Raw genomic sequence first — 22,259 nt, forward strand, 5'->3', positions numbered from 1 at the left:
AGTTTAAATTGTCCCACTGTATTTAGAAAAAAATCTTGAATTAAACAAAACTCTCTACCTTTATAATCTTAAATGTAAAAATTTTTCCATAATTTTTAAAAAAAAGTTTCAAAATTTATTAAAAGGTTCTTTCAAAATAGTTCTAATATTTAGACAATTTTAAAATTTAATATATTTTGAATCTAAAACTGACATATCTTAAAGCCAATTTCTATATATCTCAAATAATCCTAAATGAAATTGAATGTTGGCCAACATTATATGAATTAATCTTTTTCAAAACTTCTGTTATAGTATATCAAAAGAAAGCTCAAGAAACAGATATAAAATGATAAATATTAGATCAATACTTCCAAGAGATATTTAATCTAAATATAGAACTTATTAACAATTCCTTAAAACAGATTTTTATTATAAAAATCCGTATAAATTTGGAATATATTGTTTAGAAAATGCCATATATTCTATATGTATATCGCTAGAAAGCTTATGTTTTATCGAATTTAATTGTAGCTGATTTCTTAAGACAAATCTGAGAACTTTTCTACGGAGAGACAATTTAAACCGCAGATGTAAAGTAATGTTTTATTCTATTACATTTTCTTTAAAATAATTTTCTTTAGTGAAATTATAAAATATAAATTATAAAATAACTGAAAACTTTAACTTGCAAGTAAATGTATAAGTAAAAATATTGCTAAAAAGTACTTAAAGGAAATAAAATAATAATTGTTTTTAAATACAGGATTTGGACAAAGAAACATCGGAAATTATTATCAAAATTTTATACCTTTTAACAATTGATAATAAAAATCATTACATCGAATTAATTAAAACAAATTAAGCTTAACTTATTGTTACGCAATTGTATTTGAATTCAAATATAATGGTTTTTAACGGCTGGTTTCAAGTTGCATCATGTTTCTCAACATTTCTATTTCTGGAGACTTCTAATTGTGGACAATGTGGTTTACCGGCCGATTAACAGCAGTTAACATAAATGTGGACATTGTTAACATTGCAGTGGAACATACAACATTGAATAACGTTCGTGAAGTTACTGGAAGGAAGATGGCGCTGTGCATAAATAGTGGTAAATGTTACAGTAGGTAGGCAGTTTTCATAAGCGCTGTTAGAGTAAACATTAACTACATTACCAGCGTATTCTTGTACATTATAAAGTGTGTGTATTAAAATAGAGACTATTTAAATTGTTGTATAAATTTAAATAAAGAGTTGTTACAAATTCCAATCTACTAAACAGCTTTTAATTGTAATTGAAATAATTAGCTTTATTTAAAGGAAATAAACCACCGTTTTTAAAAGGTAAAAACCTAACAATATTAAAATCTTAAATCAGAATTAAACAAGCACGTGTGTTGTATTCGGCTGTGACTTTTCTGATATAGGGGTTATATGAAGGGCAGGGTCAATTTTGGACCGATCCTCACAAAAGTTGATAGAAAGATTTAGGTTCACATACAAATTGTTTATGTCCAATTTCATCACGATATTAATTATTATAAGACAGTTATGAATGTTCAAGTCATTTTCTTCTTTCCTCTGTCATCGGAATATTTTGACAAGTGAGTGATACAGAACCAACAGGTTTTTATCTCAAAAATGGTGCAACTCGCCAGTTTTGAACATTTACATTGGCCGTTAAGATTAGAGTTGGGTTGTTCATGAACGAACAAGTTCAATTGAACAATTCAGTCAAATGAACAATGTGAAATTGTTCAATCATCTTGTTCTTTATTGTACTTTTTATTCACTTTATTCCTTTTGGTCATCTGTCATTATATGAAACTTATATTTTGAAAACGCTTTAAAATGGGATTTATGTTGTTTGAATTTTATATAATTCTTTCTTATTTTCTTTATTATTAAAATCAAATTCATTTTCCAAAAGCAGAAGTGCCCTGTTCGTTTTGTTCACTGCAAAAACATTAATAGAGCAATTGTTCAACTTAGTTCAGTCAAACACCACAGAATAAAAGTGAACAATTGAACAAAAAAACGAAATTGTTCATTTATTTGTTCTGAACAAAAACGACCAACCAGTAAAAAGAACGATTATGCCCAACTCTAGTTAAGATCGTCCATTATCACCGCTACAGACTTCTTTCTTTGCGGTTTATTTGAAGCTTCGAGTCTATGTGCTACAAGACTCAATCTCTGGAAGCTATCAGAGATAATACATGACAAGAGAGTGAGAACTTATCTCACTTGGATCTCTTTAGAATCCCTGAAATTTATCTAAAAAGAGACTCAATGGCGGCAATCGCTTGGCCGATATCATATTAGAAAATCAAATCGTCCTCAAAAGTAATTGAAAATATATTTTAAAATTATTTCGCTTCATTTTAAAGATATTAAAAAAAGAACAGTAAGAAATTTAAATTTGTAATGAAAATCGAAATTTAATTTAACATTGAGATAATTTTAAACTCGTAAAGGCTGGTATTTGAATGTACTTATACTCAAAGGTTCGAAAGAATTAATTCTTAATTAAATTTTCAAAATCAAATTGTATTTCTTAACAATTTCATTAAATAATTCATGGTACTTCAAACACATTATAGAATTAATTATTTTAAAGAATTCATTATGAATTAATTCATTGGATTAATACATTAGTACTTCAAACATATTGAATTCATTCCTTTTGAAAATTCCTTCTTTATATATAGTATTCCTTATTAAATCATTCAAGTTATCTTTGATTCAAATCCATTGCAAAATAGCTTTACAAAATGTTTTTTAAATTCAATAATTATTGAATTATAATTCTTCAATACTATTCAATTTTCAATATGTTTTCAATTAACTGAAAACAAATAAAAAAAAGCAAATTAAGGAAACATATTTTCCATAGAATAAACGTATAGAACGGAAGGAGAGAGTAAAATATTACTCTCTTTTCACACACACGGATGATACAAAAACAAAATATATGCAATACATTCTCATGAATTAGGTTTCTGACAACGGACTTGGGTTTTTGGCTCTCAGTTATCAAAAATGTGAATCAAAGATTGTATGAATTCTTTTATGAATTTATTCTGGTACGAATAAATTCCACAAAGAGTGAATTCTGAGTGAAATCATAGAAATTGTTTTATTGGAAATGGCTTTATAGAATGAATTGCTGACATTTTTTTAATACTGAAATAAGATTTCAGTGAATTAAGCTTAAATTGAATTATTTAATTCAAAGCATTGCTAATGTTTAACTGAGAGTGTTTTGAGTTATTTCCGAATTGTGCAGTCGTCAAAAACTAAAAATTATAAAAAAATAAAACAAAAATCTTTAATATTTAGTTTAAAACTTTAATTATTAAATTCAATTTACAAAAATATACAAGTATTTAATACAAACTTAAAATAAAATAAATTTAACTTAAATAAAATAAGGCAGGTTAATAAATCGTCAGTTAAAATTAAAACATAAATCTAAGTTAAACAAAATAAGGCAGGTTAATTAAACGTCAGCTAAAATTAAAAATAAACTTAATTAGACAACTAATAAGTAATCGTTATTTAAACTGAGTTTAAGCATTATTTAAATATTTACAGTAAATAAAAAATTTTTAAAAATAAAAATGTCTATATAAAAGTCTATTAACCAAAAGATTAAGGTAATAATTTAGCTTTATGAGGTAAGAAATAATTTCTGTAGAATAAAATGATATCTGCAATATTCTTGAAATAAATCACTTGTAAAATTTCTATTTTTCAATAATATTTTGAAAGTTTTTTTTAAATTTTTTTTAATTATTTTCAATATTTCTTATTTATAAGGAATTTGTTTTATCTAACTTATAAATGGAATGATTTACAGTAAAACCAAAAACTATATTAAATATTGAAATTTGTTTAAAAAGAGTTTAAATAAATTTTGAATTAATTTTAATCAGAGATTTACTTCATTTACTATATTTGTTTCAAAGAGAAGTTTTTGTTCATGAGTCTCAGAAATTTTGTTTTTTTTAAGTTGTATCTTGTTGCTATATTAAGTATATTGAATGTTTGAAAATTGCTTTAAAAAATTGACTATTTTGTTAACTTAAACTCAGTTTAACTTAAGATTAAGTATTTACTACAACTAAATATTTATTTAAAATATTTTATACATAAATATGTATAAAATAAGTAAAACAAAAGATTTTAAAAATCAAATTTGGTTAAAATGGACGAAAATAAGTTGTATTAAAATTTAATGACATACAATTTTCAAATAAATTATAAATAATTATATAATAAACACAATTTAAATGCAAGCAAAATATTTATTACAAACTAAACAAAATGTAACTTAAGCAAAAGGTTATAAAAAGGTCAATATTTTTTTAACAAAAAAGAAATTAACAAAAAATTATAATGCACCCTAGGATATATAAGTATTTGAAGCTGCCCTAAATGAGATTCTATAACTGTTATATTTCTATATATTTTAAAATATAAGTACTTGACTTAGCATATTGGAATATTTTATCTTTTTTTCGAATTTACAAGAACTTTTCGTTTTATAATATTTAACGTTCCTTCGTTTTAATTATTTTACTTAAAAATAATAATATTTTTCATACTTATAACTAAAATTGTAATTATTTTAATTTTCAGGTTTTAAAGGGAAAACAAAAAAATTAATATTAAATAGGTTATCTTTCTTTTTTTTCAATAATATTAATTATTTCCATAATCTTTTTTATATTTTTTTCTTTTTTAATTATAATTAATGCATAAACAGTCTTTTTTAGTTCACAATAACTTAAAAGACGGCTAAAATCTAAATAAATTTAAATTTTAATTATAACAGTTTTTTTGTTTTTTTATTTAAAACTAATGGAAATAATAAGGAGGGGGTTTCTTAAAGTGTAATGATAATAAAAAAGCAACAAAATGCTTGAAATGTTTGATTTGATTTTTAAATTTCATTTAATGTGTTTCTTTTTCAATAATTTTATAACAGTTAATTGAATATAACAGCAATAAGAACAGTTTAAAAAGTGTTATAATCGAAGGAAATTGCTTAAAAGAGCTTTATTACGATTTTATAAATATTTAAAAGCATAGTTCTTAGAATAACAGTTTAAAAATCATTTATAAAAAACTAATTTTGGAATGTTGTTTCATATTTTCAATCAGAATATGATGCTTAATATGAATATTTTTTTTATAGGATTTCCCTTACATATACAAATTCCCTAAAAAGGAAATTTTTGCTAAAATCATTTTTCCAAAATTTATTATAGATTTTTAATAAAGATTTGATAATTTTTGCTAAATTTCCCTTATTTAAAAAAATTTCCCTAAAAGGGATTTTTTTTTAAAAGCAATATTTCATAAATTTTTACATATTTTCAATCAGAATTAAATGCTTAATAAAAATTTATAATTCTTTATAGAATTTCCCTTACATAAAAAAAATTTCCTAAAAGGGAAATTTTAGTTAACAGCATTTTTCCAAAAATTGTTACAGATTTTTAAAAAGAATTTAATTTTTAATAAAGCTTTGACACTTTTGCTAAATTTCCTTTACTTAAAAAAATTTCCCTAAAAGGTATTTATACCCTACACCACCATAGTGGGGAAAATCACTTTAACGTGCATAAATCGCTTAAAAATGTTGGTAAACAAACAAAATTCAACATAGTTATCTTTAATATAGACATAAATCACATGACCTAATTTCATGGTGATCGGTCCATAATTGGTCATAGCCCCCATATAACCCCACTTCCGAAAATCACTCAAAAATATAAATTATTGAAATTTTAAAAGAAACATTTTTTTTGCTCTTTTACTTAGTGTAGGGTATTATATGGTCGGGCTTGACCGACCATACTTTCTTACTTGTTTTTTTTTAAAAGCAATATTTCATAAATTGTTACATATTTTGAATCAGAATATGATGCTGAATAAAAATCGATAATTTTTTATGAATTTCTCTTACAAAAAAAAAATTTTCCTAAAAAGGAAATTTTTGTTAAAAGCTTTTTTCCAAAATTTATTACAGATTTTTAAAGAGAATTTGATTTTTAATACAAATTTGCTACTTTTCGCTAAAATTTCCTTTATTAAAAAAATGTCCCTAAAAAGGAATTTTTTGTTAAAAGCAACATTTCATAAATTTTTACATATTTTGAATCAGAATATGATGCTGAATAAAAATCGATAATTTTTTATAGAATTTCTCTTACATAAAAAAAATTCCCTAAAAGGGAAATTTTTGTTAAAAGCATTTTTTCAAAATTTATTACAGATTTTTAAAGAGAATTTGAATTTTAATAAAGATTTTGTACTTTCCGCTCAATTTCCCTTATTTAGAAAAATTTCCCTAAAAGGTATTTTTTTTTTGAAATCAATATTTTATAAATTTTTACATATTTTCAATCAGAATTTGATTTTAAATAAAAATTTGCTACTTTTCGCTAAATTTCCTTTATTAAAAAAAATTTCCCTAAAAGGGAATTTTTTTTAAAAGCAATATTTTATAAATTTTTACATATTTTTAATCAGAATATGATGCTGAATAAAAATTGATAATTTCTTATAGAATTTCCCTTACATAAAAAAATTGCCTAAAAGGGAAATTTTTGTTAAAAGCATTTTTGCAAAATTTTGAACAGATTTCCAATCATAATTGGATTTTTAATAAAGATTTGGTACTTTACGCTAAATTTCCCTTATTTAAAAAAAAATCAATAAAAAGGGAAATTTTTTTTAAAGCAATATTTCATAAATTTTCATATTTTCCATCAGAATTTGATTTTTAATAAAAATTTGTTACTTTTCGCAAAATTTCTTTTACTTAAATAAATTTCCCTAAAAGGGAAATTTTTTGTAAAACCAAAATTTTCCTTACTTAAAAAAATATTCCTAAAAGGGATTTTTTTGTAAAAGCTATGTTTCCTAAACTTTTACATTTTTTAAATAATAATTTAAGAATTAATAGTTTTTCCAAGATTAGTCACTAAATTCCAAACATATTTTAATCATTTACAAAATATTGAAAAAGTGTTATACAACATTATTGTACACCAGCGATTCTATTAAAAAATATATAATTCTAACCGATTTAGCCAAATTTTTAATAATTAAAACAGTTTTTCTTTAAGTGTTATATAATTTTAAATTGATTTTTCTTTTAAATCAAGCTGAGCTTTCCTAGTTTTGAAACATATAACAGATTTACAACATTATCTCTTAATAATTATAACAGTTTTCATAACTGTTATACATTCAAAATTGACTTTGCTCTCCAAAATTTACGAAAGGTCCGAACTTTTCTAGTATTTTAAATAATTAAAATAGTTTTCATAACTGTTATACATCCAAAATCTGGTTTTAATATGTTTCTTTTTAAAGGTAATTACTTTTGTTAAGGAATAATGCATGCTATTATTTTATATAATTTTTAACATTTCACTTAATAAGAATTATTTAATATAGAGTTTCCTTTGTTTACTTTTTTATAACACTTTTATAACTGTTATACTGCTAACAAAAAACTGTTATATATATTTTTGCTAATACAAAAAAATGCAAATTCTTATGCGTTTTTCTTTTAAATTATAATAAATATATACTAACATTTAAACAAAAAAAAATATGGTTTTTTTAATGTTGTTGATATTAACATCTAATAAACAAACTGTTATACAGTTGATTTCAAATTAAACTAATTGGTATAATTATCAAATGAACCCAAATATTCCAAAGCAGCACGATAACAAAAATGATATTGATCCTAAAATGACATAAAAAACATTTATATTAAAAACCAAACAATTTTAAATATTTAAATTTATATAAACTACCTCTGTTTGCACCATAGCTGGCCGTTGAGCACGTAAAATTCGCACAGTTTGGAAAACATCCAAAACCCCCTCATATTGCATGCGTTCCAACACAATGCTTAAGGTTATGAACACACCCGTGCGACCCACACCAGCACTACAGTGCACAGTGATGGGACCATCTTGACCAAACTGTTCTTTTGTTTTATGCACCTGACCGATGAAATCAATGAAGCCTTCACCCGACTTGGGTACACCCTGCTCGGGCCAATCGATAAATTGAAATTGTCGCACGGTACGTGAAGAGCCATCACGTGCATCGGTTACCTAAAAGGCAGGCAGAGAGAGAAAAGAAAAGAATATAAAATAATTTGTTTAACATACACAATTAATATTATTTATTATATTGTCGTTGCTGTTATCGGTCGTCGTCATTGTGTGCCCTCAATCATAAGGTGGCCTATGGTTTTGCCTGCCTGCCTGGCTTTATTCTTTTATACTCTACCATGAGTATGTGCATGTATAATGGACATTGTGCCTGGTTAACTTACCTTGAATTCACGTAATTTATATTGTGGCATATTGTATTCAGCAATGGGATCAACAACATAATATTGATAACGTACAGAGCGTTCATGGGGCCAATATTGATAGCATTTTTCCTAAATAAAACAACAAGTATAAAATATGAAAAATTGAATTATGAAAACAAAATATAAGAAATGGGAATTTATGGTTAAAATTTTAAACATTTTAATAGAAACTAAATGCAGAATCTTTTAAACATTTTAAAACCCCTCCCAATTCTACTTACCCTGCCCATCTCCTTGAGTTTGGTCAACATCACCACAATCGTTGAGTTGTGTTCCCACAACATACGCCAGAAATCTTCTGCTGTATCTTGCAATGGACCTTGAGCCGCTATATAAGCCGAACGATAACGATAACCCTCTATGAAACTGGCATTAACATAATCACTGCCCTCGATACCGTGTATAGGAGTCAAGTAAACCCGGGTCGATTCATAGGGTAAGATGTGTACCAAACGATTTTTATGCTTGTTGCTGGGCAGATTGGCCGTTACAAATTTGGAAGAGTCAACCTTAACATTGGACAATTTCTTAAATTCAATTTCCATGCCAGTGATATTTTCACCCGGTTCAGTGGTCAATAACTTTTGCAAATGGGTGTGAAGATTGCGGGCCGGTACCTCGGTGTGGCCACAGATAATGGCCTCCAATATGGCATCGTGTATAAATATATATTGATCTTCGGTCTGGACCATATAGTTGCGTTGAGCCCTCAGACATGTGACATGACCATAAATATCCACAATCTTTTCATGTTTCATTCTTTCCAGCATCGAATCAATGACAATATAGCAACCCGTACGACCCACTCCAGCCGAGCAGTGCACCACAACGGGTCCAGAATCGGGGGGAGTAAGAGCTCTACATCGGCGCAGGAATTGTAAGAAGGGAGCAGGATGGTCGGGTACACCATGATCAGGCCAGGCAGTAAATTGCAATTGCTTAATTTCTCGACGTTCATTAAAGCCCTGTCTTACCACTTGGAAGGTTCGTATACTATAGGTTGAGAGTTCCTGGGTTTCGGTTATGGTCACAAACATTTGTCCATAAGTTTCGGTTCCTCTTGTTGGCCAGTACTGGTCACATTTAATGCGTGTTCTCTCCTCTAAGCGTGTCATCATTACAATAGTTGTAGTCTTCAATTCCCAGCACATTCTCCAAAAATCAGCTATAGTTTCCTGCAAAGGCCCCTGGGTAGCCACATAGGCATTGTGCTTGCGATAACCATCACAATAGTTGGCATTAATATAATCCGAACCCACTACCCCATCCATGAGTGGCAGTATAACACGTGAATGATCATAGGCCGTAACATTGGCATAACGATTCTTGGGCTTGTTGTATTCATAATTGGAATTATCCCAGGTGAATTGTTGACCCGGTTCAATGCTTTCATATTCCTGAGAGAATTTCTGATTGTCATTCGCTTTGAGGCGTTCCACATGATTTGAAAACTCCGAGATGGGTATGGGTGGGTGTGAAATCATGCCGGGAGTTTGGAAGTTCAAACGTCTCATATCTACCGGATCGCTGGGAGTGGGACCAGCACCCAAATCTGCAGCCATTAAAGGTCTGGTAACAGCAGCTTGATCGGGTGTCTTACAGGGTTGTCGCTTACGCTTGATAATGTAAATAATAATGAAAGTGGTAACCAAAATTAAAGCCGCCAAGGCCGGTAATACCACCCACAGCATGCCGGGCTCATCCTTATTGCGATTAACCGAAACTTCGGGTTCTGAAGGCCAGTTGGGATCAGGTCTATGAGGCCGTTCACCGGGAGGAGCTTCACGCATGTCCAATGATAAGAATTCCGAGAAGGGTGATGAGGTATACAAATGTTTTTGGGGAGTATCAACCACAGCTCTAACAAAAATGCGATAACGCTTGTCCCGCTCCAATTTGCGGTTGGTGAAATTGTGATAATCATCTCCCGAGCCCAAGTGGAAGGTAAACGGTATAGATCTTTGAGGAAATTTAGCGGCTATATAGGGAGCATTAGGTCTTTCTGGTTTATTACGCCCCGGCACTAAATCCTCCGTTAAGAACTGATCAGGATTTTTGTGTAAATTCGACTTATCTTCGGGCACCACCACCAAATAATAATGAGATATTGGACCATATTCTTCGGAAGCTTGAGGTAAAATAACTAAAATCTCTTCGCCATTAACCACACCATAGAAATCTGGCTTCACCATAGGTTGGGGTGCAGCCATTTGTGTGGTCACCGTAATTTTAGTGGGTGGTCTGTAGGAATAGTCCGATGGCAAAGCACTAACATTGACATTGTAGGTGGTAAAGGGACTCAATTCATTAATGGTGTGCGTCTTAACATAAGCCTTTAAAATAATCTCTCTTCTTTGTACAATTTGTGTCTGTGAAAATCCCTGAGAGTCCACAAATACTTTCATGGCATCATAGGAAATCTTATAGTTAATGGGATTCAAGCGTATAGGTGGAGACCAGGATAAAGTCATAGAGTGGGTGGTTACATCGTGGGCTCTCAAATTCAAGGGCACATCTTCGGGCTTGATTTTAACGGTTACTTTTTCACTTAAACGTCCCAAACCAGTTTTAAATCTAGCCGCTATAGCCACCGCATACTGGGCAAACTTTTCCAAATTCACCAAATCTGCGGATTCTGTCAAGCCTACGGTCTTTGTCTGCCATTCATCTAAATCCTCCACAGCTGTCATGGTATAGAAGATCTTATAACCCAAGAGTTTGCCTCTTGAGGGCACTGGTTCCCACCAAATTTCCGAGGTTTGTTCGGAAGTAGCTACGGCTTGTACTGACATAGGAGCGCGACCCATATCTCTTTCGGTTTCCACCGAAATCTTTTCACTAAAAGGTCCAGCTCCTTGTTTAGTATAAGCTCGCACCCGGAATATGTATTCGGTGTTCTCTTCTAAATTCGTAAACACAGCCTTGCGCAAAGTCATATTTCTTTCCGAACCCAAACCATGATCTATTTTCTTATGAAATTGTACATCATAGCGTGTGATAATGCCATTACGATGTTCTCTGATGGGAGGCTCCCAGGTAACGCACACTACATCGGGTGTCTGGAATCTAACGGTGATATTAGAAGGTGGTCCTCCCGGTACGCCTTCGGGGGTTTGGAAGTTTTTCACTGTTTCCTGGCCAATACCTATGTGATTACTACCCGCCACTCTAAATTCATATTCCACACCCCTTTCCAGATCTTTAAAGGGTTTTTTCGTTTCATGCGGACCCATTAACATTTCCTTGAGCGGTTGTTCTTTTATACCATAACGCAGACGATAACCCCTTAGTTCTCCATACGTTTGTGCTGGTCTCTCCCATTCCAATTCTATCGAAACAGTGGGATCACGTTCCATTATTTTTAGACTGACTGTGGGTCTAACGGGCACACCTCCGGGGGTCTTTACTATAACTGCCGGACTGCGATCACCATCTCCTTTGCGTGTAAGGGCAGCCACTTGTATGGAGTATTTAGTATCAGGCTGTAGACCGGAAACGTTGTATTCCAAGGCATCAACCACATCATATTTGAGAGGTTCATTTAAGAAACCCTTACCCTAGAAAAGAGAAGAAATGAGACAGTTGAAGTTAAAGAATTGCAAATTTATAAAAATAAGAATGAATATATGAAGTGAAGAATACTGAAGGTTGGGAGGAAAAGGTAATTTAAACAGGGCAGGGAATTAACGAGTTATATAGTTAATCTATGACAAAATTCCGGTTATCACAAAACTGTTTTGAATAATTGTGGATATATTAGAGATATAAAATTGAGATTATTGGAATTCTACAGAAACGTACATCTATTGGAGATGGAAACTTGAGACGAATCGTTGAACTATTGAAGATATTAAAGATAGGAATTTCTGAAGGGTCTTAGATCTATTGAAGACCAATCGCTGATCTATTGGAGATAGGAATTTCTGAACAAACCTAGATCTGTTGAATATATTAACTTGAGATTAATCGTAGATCTATTGTAGATACTAACATGTGAGGAATCGTAGATCTAAAGGAGACAGGAACTTGTGAAAAATCGTAGATATATTGGAGATCGGAACTTTTGACGAATTGTTGATCTATTATAGGTAGGAACTAGAGACAATTCGTAGAACTATTGGAGAGATGAAATTGTGACATTTCAGAAAACTATTAGAGATACGAAATTGTGAAGAATCGTAGCTCTATTGGAGGTAGCAACTTAGGACGAATCATATATCTGTTGGATATAGACACTTCTGACGAATCGCAGATCTATTTTAGATAGGAACTTGTGGCGAATCACAGACCTATTGGATTTAGGAACTTCGAAGATCTTTTGGAGATAGGAACTTGCGAAGAACCACAAATCTAGTTGAGATAGGAACTTCGAAGATCTTTTTAGAGATAGGAACTCGAGATGAATCATAGAACTATGTAAGTTAGGAACATGAAACGAATCGTAGATCTATTGGAGATAAGAACTTGTGGGAAATCGTAGATCTTTTGTAGATAGGAACCTGTGACTAATAGTATATCAATTGGAGAAAGGAACTTGTAAAGAACCATTGATCTATTGCAGAAAGGATCTTGCAACGAATCGTAGATTTATGGAAGATAGAAACTTGTTACGATTCGTAGACCTATTGGAGACAGGAACTTGTAAGGAATCGTAGATCTATTGGACATAGGAATTTGTGACGAATCGTAGACATATTGTAGGTAGGACCTTATGACGAATCGTAGATCTATTAAAGTTAGGAACTTGAGACGAATCGTAGATCTATTGGAGATAGGAACTTGTAAAGAACCGTTGGTCTATTGCAGAGAAAGGAACTTGTTGATGAAAGGATCTTGCAACGAGTCGTAGATTTATCGAAGATAGGAACTTGTTACGATTCGTAGACCTATTGGAGACAGGAACTTGTGACGAATCCTAGATCTATTGTAGAGAAATTAACTTGTAAAGAATCGTAGATATATTGCAGAGAAAGGAACTTGTTGAAGATAGGAACTTTTGACGAATCGTAGACCTTTTGGAGATAGGAACATGTAACGAATTGTAGATCTATTGTAGCGAAAGGAACTTGTAAAGAATCGTAGATATATTGCAGAGAAAGGAACTTGTTGGAGATAGGAACTTTTGACGAATCGTAGACTTTTTGGAGATAGGAACATGTAACGAATTGTAGACCTATTGGAGACAGGAAGTTGTAACGAATCCTAGATCTATTGTAGAGAATGGAACTTGTAAAGAATCGTAGATATATTGCAAAGAAAGGAACTTGTTGGAGATAGGAACTTGAGACGATTCGTAGACCTTTTGGAGATAGGAACATGTAACGAATCCTAGATCTATTGTAAAGAATCGTAGATATATTGCAGAGAAAGGAACTTGTTGGAGATAGGAACTTGTGACGAATCGTAGACCTTTTGGAGATAAAAACTTGTAACGAATCTGGATTCTGGAGATAGAAACGAATCGATTTATGCAACTTAGATCAGTTGAGTGGAAAAATGTATGATGAATCGTAAATGTATTGCCATCGAAAATTTATTGTGAAATGAAACAAATTTTTTTAAAAAACGAAATTTTAGAAAAATTTCGATGTAATAAAAACTGAAGAAATATTAAATAATTCTAGGGTATATTTGTGACTTCCAGGGAAATGGAAAAAATACTGACAAATTTGGGACTTTCAAGGGTATAATTTAGTTACTTTTAGTTACTCTAAACCAACTTACCTCATCTCTTACTTCCTGGACATGTATGTGATAGCCACGTATAATACCATTACGATCTTTTTCCAGTGGAGGTTTCCAGCTAACATGAATTGAAGTCGAATTTAATGGAGTAGCCTTAACTTCTTGAGGATCTCCAGGCACTAAACGATGAAAGGTAAACAAAATCTATTAGATTTACACAGAAACATTTATTTATAAAAACACACTTAAAATATAAGAAAGCCTTAATGTTGAAAAATACCTAAGTTTTATATAAAAAATACCTAAATTTATTAAAAATTCCTTAATATATTTAAAATGTATATAAGCTAATACCAAGGGTAACTAAGGAAATGTTTTTAAAATACTTAAGTGTACTTAAATAATTATAAATATTTTATTTAATTTATATTAATAACTTAGAAAATAAAATCTATGATTAAAATTTATAAAAATAATTATAAATAAAAAAACATTATCACATCACACAAAAATAAAATTTGATGCAAATTTTTATTGGGGGATTTTTCATAATTAAAAGGAGTCAAAATTTTTAAATAAAACAAAATTAGTTTTAATTCAAAAATATATTTTTGTTTGATATTAGGATTGATTCTTCTTTAATCTATAAAAAAAGCATTCAAAAATGATTTTAAAAAATATTGTATTGTATGCAAAAATTATTTGATTTTCAAAAATTTCTTGTTTTTTTTTTGGTTCGTATGCAAAAAATAGTTTTCCAAAATATTGAAATTCTGGGAATTTCATTTGTTTATTTTGGATTGGAAAAAAAGAGAAAATTTTTTTTAATAAATTTTAGTTAAAAATTCTTAGTTATATAAAGAATTTTCTAAAAAATTAAAATATATCTTAATATTGTTTTATTATAACTTATTGGAATATGTTATAACAATAGATATTTGTTTACAAAAAATGAACAAATATTTATGCAAAATAAAAGTAAGTTATACTATGATAAATTTCGAAATAAAAAAAAATAAAATAAAAGGTTTATTTGTATGAAAAATCAGCAAAGTTTTTAAATTATATTTAGCCAATAGGTACCAAATTAAAAGAAGCTTTATTGTTTAGCCCTTGGGGGTTTTGAAATCCTTTCACGGGATTTTTAAAGGGAAAAGGAGAGTAGTATTGTATATGTAAAGAATATTAACATCATAATTATGACCAGACGGTCTACTGTGGCTACAGTTCAAAGAAACATTGAAATGGATATTGGTCCCCAAAGGGGTTTCAAAGAAAATTAAGGATTTAGTAAATAAATTAAGTTTTATAACTCAAGTGAAGCGATTTGGCGTTTTGTATTTTCAAAAATGTATAGCTACAGAGCATAAAATCATTGATCCACTTAACTGTCCCTTGGTAATCGATGGAGTAAATACTTTATTTTTTTTAGTAAATATTTGATTTGATCAAACTTGTTAGTAAACTTATTCGGTTTAATAATTTTATTTTAAAAAATTTGCTGAATTTCCTGATTTCTTTTCAAAATTTTCTAAAAAAACAAACTTAAAAATTTAACTAAAAAATCATGCCATAAAAAAAATATATTTTTTTTTTGTTCAAAAACACATCTAAATTTTTTTTTCGGTTTTGTTTTATAAAAAATACTCACTGTTTTTCACTACATTTATAATAATTTTTTTTTTTGTAAAAAAATTTTATAATTTCAAAAAATTATTTTTTTTTATTTGCAAAAATGTTTATTTATCAAGAACCATTATTCATCCATGTTAAAAAATTTTGGGTTGGGGGTTGCGTTCAAAAATGTTTGGTTAAAATCGCAAATATAGTATATGTATATGATTTGGTGTATTATTTTTTAAAGGATTATTAAAAAATTCGTTTTAAAAAACATCCAGTTACAGTACATTTAAAAAAAACATACACACACACAAAATTCAAAAAAACGTGTGCAATTTTGTTTAGTTATTATTTTGTTTGTATGTTTAAAAAGTGCGAGTGGCCAAAAAAGATATAAAAAAGAACAAATATTTATAGGTTAACATTTTTATTGATAAATAGAGAATAGTTGTTTAAAAAACTACTGAAATTATATTAAAAAATAAAGAAAAAATTCAAAAAAGTTGGCACACTCGCTTTAGTTATGGGGGGAAGGGTTAACTTAAAAGTTAGGAATAAAAAAATCCAATTAAATTGGCAACTGATTTGTAGTTTGATCAAATGTAATGAGTTATTGAGATGAAGCACCAAATTTTTGTGTAATTTAAGGAAATACTTAAAACTTAGTTTAAAGTTGGGTTTTATAATTTAAAGCTATTTAAATGATATAATTAAATACTTAAAGTAAGAATGTATGGTTAATAAAAAAATATGATTAAGTTTAAAAGTTTGCAGCAATATTGGAGCACATTTTTATGTATAAATTTTATAAGCCTAAAATTAGGCAATAATTTTGATATAATTTTTTATTTATAAATAATATACGCCTAAAAGTAGGCAATATTTTGTATACAAATTCAATGTAAAAATTATATAAGCCCAAAAATATGCAGTATTTCTGCATTTATTTTGTATTTTAAAATAATTTATGCCCAAAAATATGCCACATTTTTTGACTTCAATTAAGATTTTAATCTAAAAGACATTACATTATTGTCAGTCTTCTAATAATAATAATAATAGTAATAAAGTATATTACTTAAGTTATATGTATATAGAAAAACTAATTTAAACTTAGGTTATAATATAAATTAAATAAATTTTCTAATTTAATACTTAAAATAAAACAATACGTAATTTGTTTTTCATAAATATGTCAATATTTCATAACAGTTTTATAATTTAATACTTAAACAATTTTAATAAAATGGCTAAACCTAAAACTATGCAACAGTTTTATAATTTAGTGATTAAAATAAAGAAATTCTAACATTTCTTTATAAATTGGGCAATATTGTATAAAAATGTATTCAGCCTAAAAATATGCAACACTTTTTGGTATGTTGTATAATACTGTATTTTATCACAACTTCAGTGTATTTTTTTTAAATAAATTGGTTAATACTTCAAAAAAATTTAATAATAATTGATTGATACCAAAACTATGCAACAGTTTTTGGTATTTAACCTATAATCCTGTACTTAATTACATATTTAATATAAACACCTTTTTAGAAAATATGTGACTGACATTTTTATTAATAAAAATAATTGCATTTTTATAAGAAAGCCTATATCTATGCAACAGTTTTAAAATTAATTGCTTAAAATAAAGAAATTCGTATTTTTGATAAATTTGACAATATTTCATTTAAAAAAAATCCAGATAAATTTGGCAATATCTTTTAATATGAAAAACAAATGTTAAGCCTATAACTCTGCAACAGTTTTTGGTATTTAGTGAATAATACTCAATTTAGAATAATTACATTTTAAAAACTAACTTTTTTATTAATCAAAATATTGGATTGTTTGGTAAAGCCTAAAAATATGCAACAGTTTTATAATTTAATGCTTAAAATAAAGAAATTTGGTAAAATTTCATAAAAAAACAAGTAAGAAAGTATGGTCGGTCAAGCCCGACTATATAATACCCTACACTAAGTAAAAGAGAAAAAAAATGTTTCTTTTAAAATTTCATTAATTTATATTTTTGAGTGATTTTCGGAAGTGGGCCTTATATGTGGCCTATGACCAATTATGGACCGATCACCATGAAATTAGGTCGTGTGATTTATGTCTATATTAAAGTTAACTATGTTGAATTTTGTATGTTTACCAACATTTTTAAGCGATTTAAGCACGTTAAAGTGATTTTCGGAAGCGGGTCTATATGGGAGCTATGACTAATTATGAACCGATCATAACAAAATTTGGTGACATGAATTTTGTATATATAAAACTTATTTGTAGCGAAATTTGTGTAGATACATAGATAAATTAAACATTTATGACCGATAAAGTCCAATTTCGGAAGGACATTTGTATGTGGGCTAGGAGAAATAATGGACCGATTGCAACCAGTTTCAATAGGCTTGGTCCTTGAGTCGAAAAAATAATATGTACCAAATTTGATCGAAATATCTTCAAAATTGCGACCTGTACTCTGCGCACAATGTTTACATGGACAGCCAGCCAGCCGACCAGACGGACGGACGGACGGACTCGCTTAATCGACTCAGAAAGTGATTCTAAGTCGATCGGTATACTTTAAGGTGGGTGTTAGACTAATATTTTTGGGCGTTACAAACATCTGCACAAACGCATAATACCCTCCCCACTATGGTGGTGTAGGGTATAAAAATGATTAAGCCTAAAACTATGCTGGTATTTATTGAACAATACTATTTTGGTATTTATTGAACAATACTCAATATTATTCCAAATTTAGTATAATCTCCTTTTAAAAACAGGGTGGCTGACTTTTTGATTAATCAAAATATTGAATTTTTTGGTTTTTCATAAATTTGACAATATTTCATTAAAAAAAATTTTAAGCCTAAAACTACGCAACAGTTTTTGATATTTAGTGAAGAATACACAATATTTTTATAAATTTCGTATAATTTGATATTAAAAACTGGATGGCTGACTTTTTTATTAATCAAAATATTAAATTTTTTTGATAAAGCCTAAAAATATGCAACAGTTTAATAATTTAATGCTTAAAATAAAGAAATTCTTATTTTTTTTTTTATAAATTTGGCAAAATTTCATGAAAAAAATGTTAAGCCTAAAACTATGCAACAGTTTTTGGTATTTATTGAACAATACACAATATTATTACAAATTTAGTATAATTTCCTTTTAAAAACAGGGTGGCTGACTTTTTTATTAATCAAAACAATGGACTTTTTGACAAATTTTAAAAATATGCAACCGTTTTATAATTTAATGCTAAAAATAAAGAAATTGTTAACCTTTTTTCAAAAAATTGGCAAATATTTCATGAAAATTTAATTAAAAAATCTATAAGCCTAAAAATATGCAACAATTTTGGTCATTTAACATCCAATATTACAAACTTATCCATCATAGTAATCAAAATAATTGCATTTTATAAGATGCGCTTAAAAATATGCAACATTTTTATTATTTCCTGCCTCTGTTTCTATTATACCATCACTCACTGTCTATCTCTGCCGTTCTTAACTTAAACTTTATGTTGTAATTAATTTATAACAAACAGAAAAAGCACTGCCATAACCTTCTTTTCTGCATAATAAATATATTTAATAATAAAACAATTTCAATAAAAGAATTTTTAATTATGCGTACATAATGGGGGTAAAACCAGATCCTTAATATTTTCTACAGTTTTGCATATTCATTTACTCATCTTTTGACATTAACTTTACGTGTACATCTTAATTATATTTAAACACATACACAGACTTATAGAACATGTATGTATAATTAACAAAAAATAATAATAATAATCTTCATACATATTTAATTATTTCATTTTTTTTTAATAAAATATTTATTTATCTGCCTGTCTGCCTAGTTGTATGTGTAATGAATAGAGTCCTTGCTTTAAATAAAAAAAAACTTTTTTTATACCTTGTCTTCTCAATGTTTTTTTTTTTTTTTTGAAAAGAAAATAATTTTAATTTTAACAGTAACTTTTTCTTTAGTTCCATAGCTGTGTGTTTCTTTTGTCAAGAGTACAAAAAATTTAATGAGCAGATAGACTCAAAATTTGTCGTTGATTTCTTTAATAATTTGACAAGCAGGCGAAATATGAAAGAAAAAAACAAAAACAAAACAAGAGGAAATTATAATGAAAAAGTAGTGTTGGCATATAAAGAATTATTCTTTCAAATGGAAATGTTAATATGTAGCAGAAGACACTGAGAGAAAAATCTATGTAAATTATAAAAAGCTTAGTCTAGACAAAAACCTATTACTCGTAATGGAGCAGAAAAATTATGCTGAAAGCTTTTAAAAGCTTAATTATAGTTAAAAGTTAGATTTAATTAAAGGAAAATTTGTTTAAAGGACAAGTATGTTTAATGACAAATTTTTCTTCTCTCAGTGTATATTTCCACCGGAATATATTTTCTTTCTTTTAGTCAAAATAACCCTGAGAGTTCAAAAGTAGAAAAAAAAGAACCGAAAACCTGTTGGTTTCATCATTTTGAATAAACAAATTCAAATAGAAAAATACTTTCATGAAATATGACCGTTTTATTGTGGAAAACAAATTGAAAAAGGAAAGAAAATGTCATGTATATATGGTGTGAATATACAAATTTCTACACTAAATATAGAGACATGTTTAATAAGTAAGCACCATTTTGAAGGAGCTTAAAAACTGAAATGAAAATATTAGTTTATAAGAAATTTGGTTTTATCTTTATAAGAGCCAGATAGAACAACGTACAAAAAGTTCATTTTTTTGGGATCCACTTATTGCAGCTTCCATTTTATTTGAGAACATTGGTCCACTACAAATGGTGCCCTTCTAATAACCACCTGCATACAATTCATAATGTATGAAATGCCATTGAATTTCCATAGATACAAAAATACAATTTCAATGTATTTTTTTTTGTACATAATTTTGTATATAATGCAAACATTGACATTTGTTTGAAGTTTAAATGAATATAAATATGAAACGAGCGCAGCTTCAAAAGGAGCGAGAGGAATTTTGGTAAAAGTAATTTCAAAAGCTTTGTTTTTGTATAGAGTTATATTTTTTATAATAAAATAAACGTGATAATGTCATTATAAAAAAAATTAAGTATTTTTATTGAAAAAGCTCCTAAAGCTTTTCCAGATTTTGAAACTCTAAGCTTTTGATAATTTCGGCTACAGACTTTTAAGCTTGTTTATAAAAAAAGTTTTTAATATAAGCTTTTCCTAACTTTGATAAAAAAAGTTTGCAATCTTAAATTTTCCCAGATTTATTTCTAAAGCCTCACGTCTCTGTTATATTGGTGGTATCTGCGTATGTGTTTTCTACATGTGTCATTATTTCTCACATTGTCTATTGTATGGTTGACATATACAATTGACATACAGTTTTGTTAAAACTGATTATCATGATAATTTTTTGAAAGCACATCATTAAATCTGGTATAATACATATACAATGTTACTAAAAAAAAATCTTTTTTATTCTTTTATGAATACAATTTTTGACAGCGACAAAAAATTAAATTTAATTTGATGAATGTAAATAGAAAAATAATACTTTGCCCAAAAGAATACTGGTTAATTTTTTTCCTAGGAATTATTATATTAAAATTATAACTACTACCCTAAGTTTTTTAATTTTTTTTAACTAAAAATGATTAATTATGTCATTAAGCTTTTGACATTGTTTTACAGTTTCCGTTTTTTTATTTAATGACAAACTAATTAATGTTTAATTAATTAGCAGACAAATTTAGTTTTTTTTATAAGTTAAACACTTACTCATAAATAAATACAAAAAAGCTTTTAAATGTAAAATTAATAAATTGCTGGATTAAAACACATTTTGTTGTTAATTAGCTAAACAATAGTTTTTGAAATAAAACTTGTGCATTGCACAGAAGCTTAATAAATATAGCAATATTCTTCAAAAGCTCATATATAGCAAAAAAGGCCTTTAAAAGGAGTTCAGATATTATAAAATGCTTTAAAAAGCTTGTGTTTTACAAGCATTCGTTAAAATTAGTCAAAAGCTTTTATTTAATTCAACAAAAAAGCTTGCTAAAGCTTTGATATGATCAAAAGCTTTCAAAAACAAAAATATAGTAAGAAGATTTTAGCTTAAATTTCTACATATTTGTACAGCTTGATTTAAATTGGTTAAAAAGCTTTTACATTTTTTTTCAAAGCTCATTTTTTAAATCTTAAAGCTTCGATAAGGAATTCAGATATTATAAAATGCTTAGGTTTCTAAGTATTTTACAAATTTTCGTTAAAATTAGTTAAGTATTTTTATGGTTGAGCTTTATTATCAATTCAAAGTAGCTCACAATTAACAAAAAAGCTTGTAAAAGCTTTGATATAATGAAAATATTTTAAAAACTAAAATATAGCCAGATGATTTTAGATTGAATTTCTACATATTTGTTTGTTAAAAAGCTTTTAAATTTTTGATTTTTTCAAAATCTTAATTTTAGAATCTGAAAGATTTATTATAAATTAGATTAAAAAAATTATTAAAAGCTTTTATATA

General features: G+C 27.9%; 1 protein-coding gene across 1 annotated transcript in view; it reads right to left on the reverse strand.

Moving 5' to 3' along the window:
• Positions 1-7,573: 7,573 nt before the first annotated feature.
• Lar (tyrosine-protein phosphatase Lar) overlaps positions 7,574-22,259 on the reverse strand; it is a 739,256-nt gene continuing 724,570 nt past the window's right edge. Inside the window, exons 20-24 of the mRNA XM_065500666.1 lie at positions 14,123-14,262; positions 8,620-11,955; positions 8,357-8,467; positions 7,827-8,132; positions 7,574-7,756 (exon numbers count right to left, since the gene is read on the reverse strand). Of these exons, the coding sequence (XP_065356738.1) occupies positions 7,688-7,756; positions 7,827-8,132; positions 8,357-8,467; positions 8,620-11,955; positions 14,123-14,262 (3,962 nt within the window). The 3' untranslated portion in view covers positions 7,574-7,687. The remainder of the gene's footprint in view (positions 7,757-7,826; positions 8,133-8,356; positions 8,468-8,619; positions 11,956-14,122; positions 14,263-22,259) is intronic.

Source organism: Calliphora vicina, chromosome 2 (genome assembly GCF_958450345.1).
Source record: "Calliphora vicina chromosome 2, idCalVici1.1, whole genome shotgun sequence".
Lineage (NCBI taxonomy): Eukaryota > Metazoa > Arthropoda > Insecta > Diptera > Calliphoridae > Calliphora > Calliphora vicina.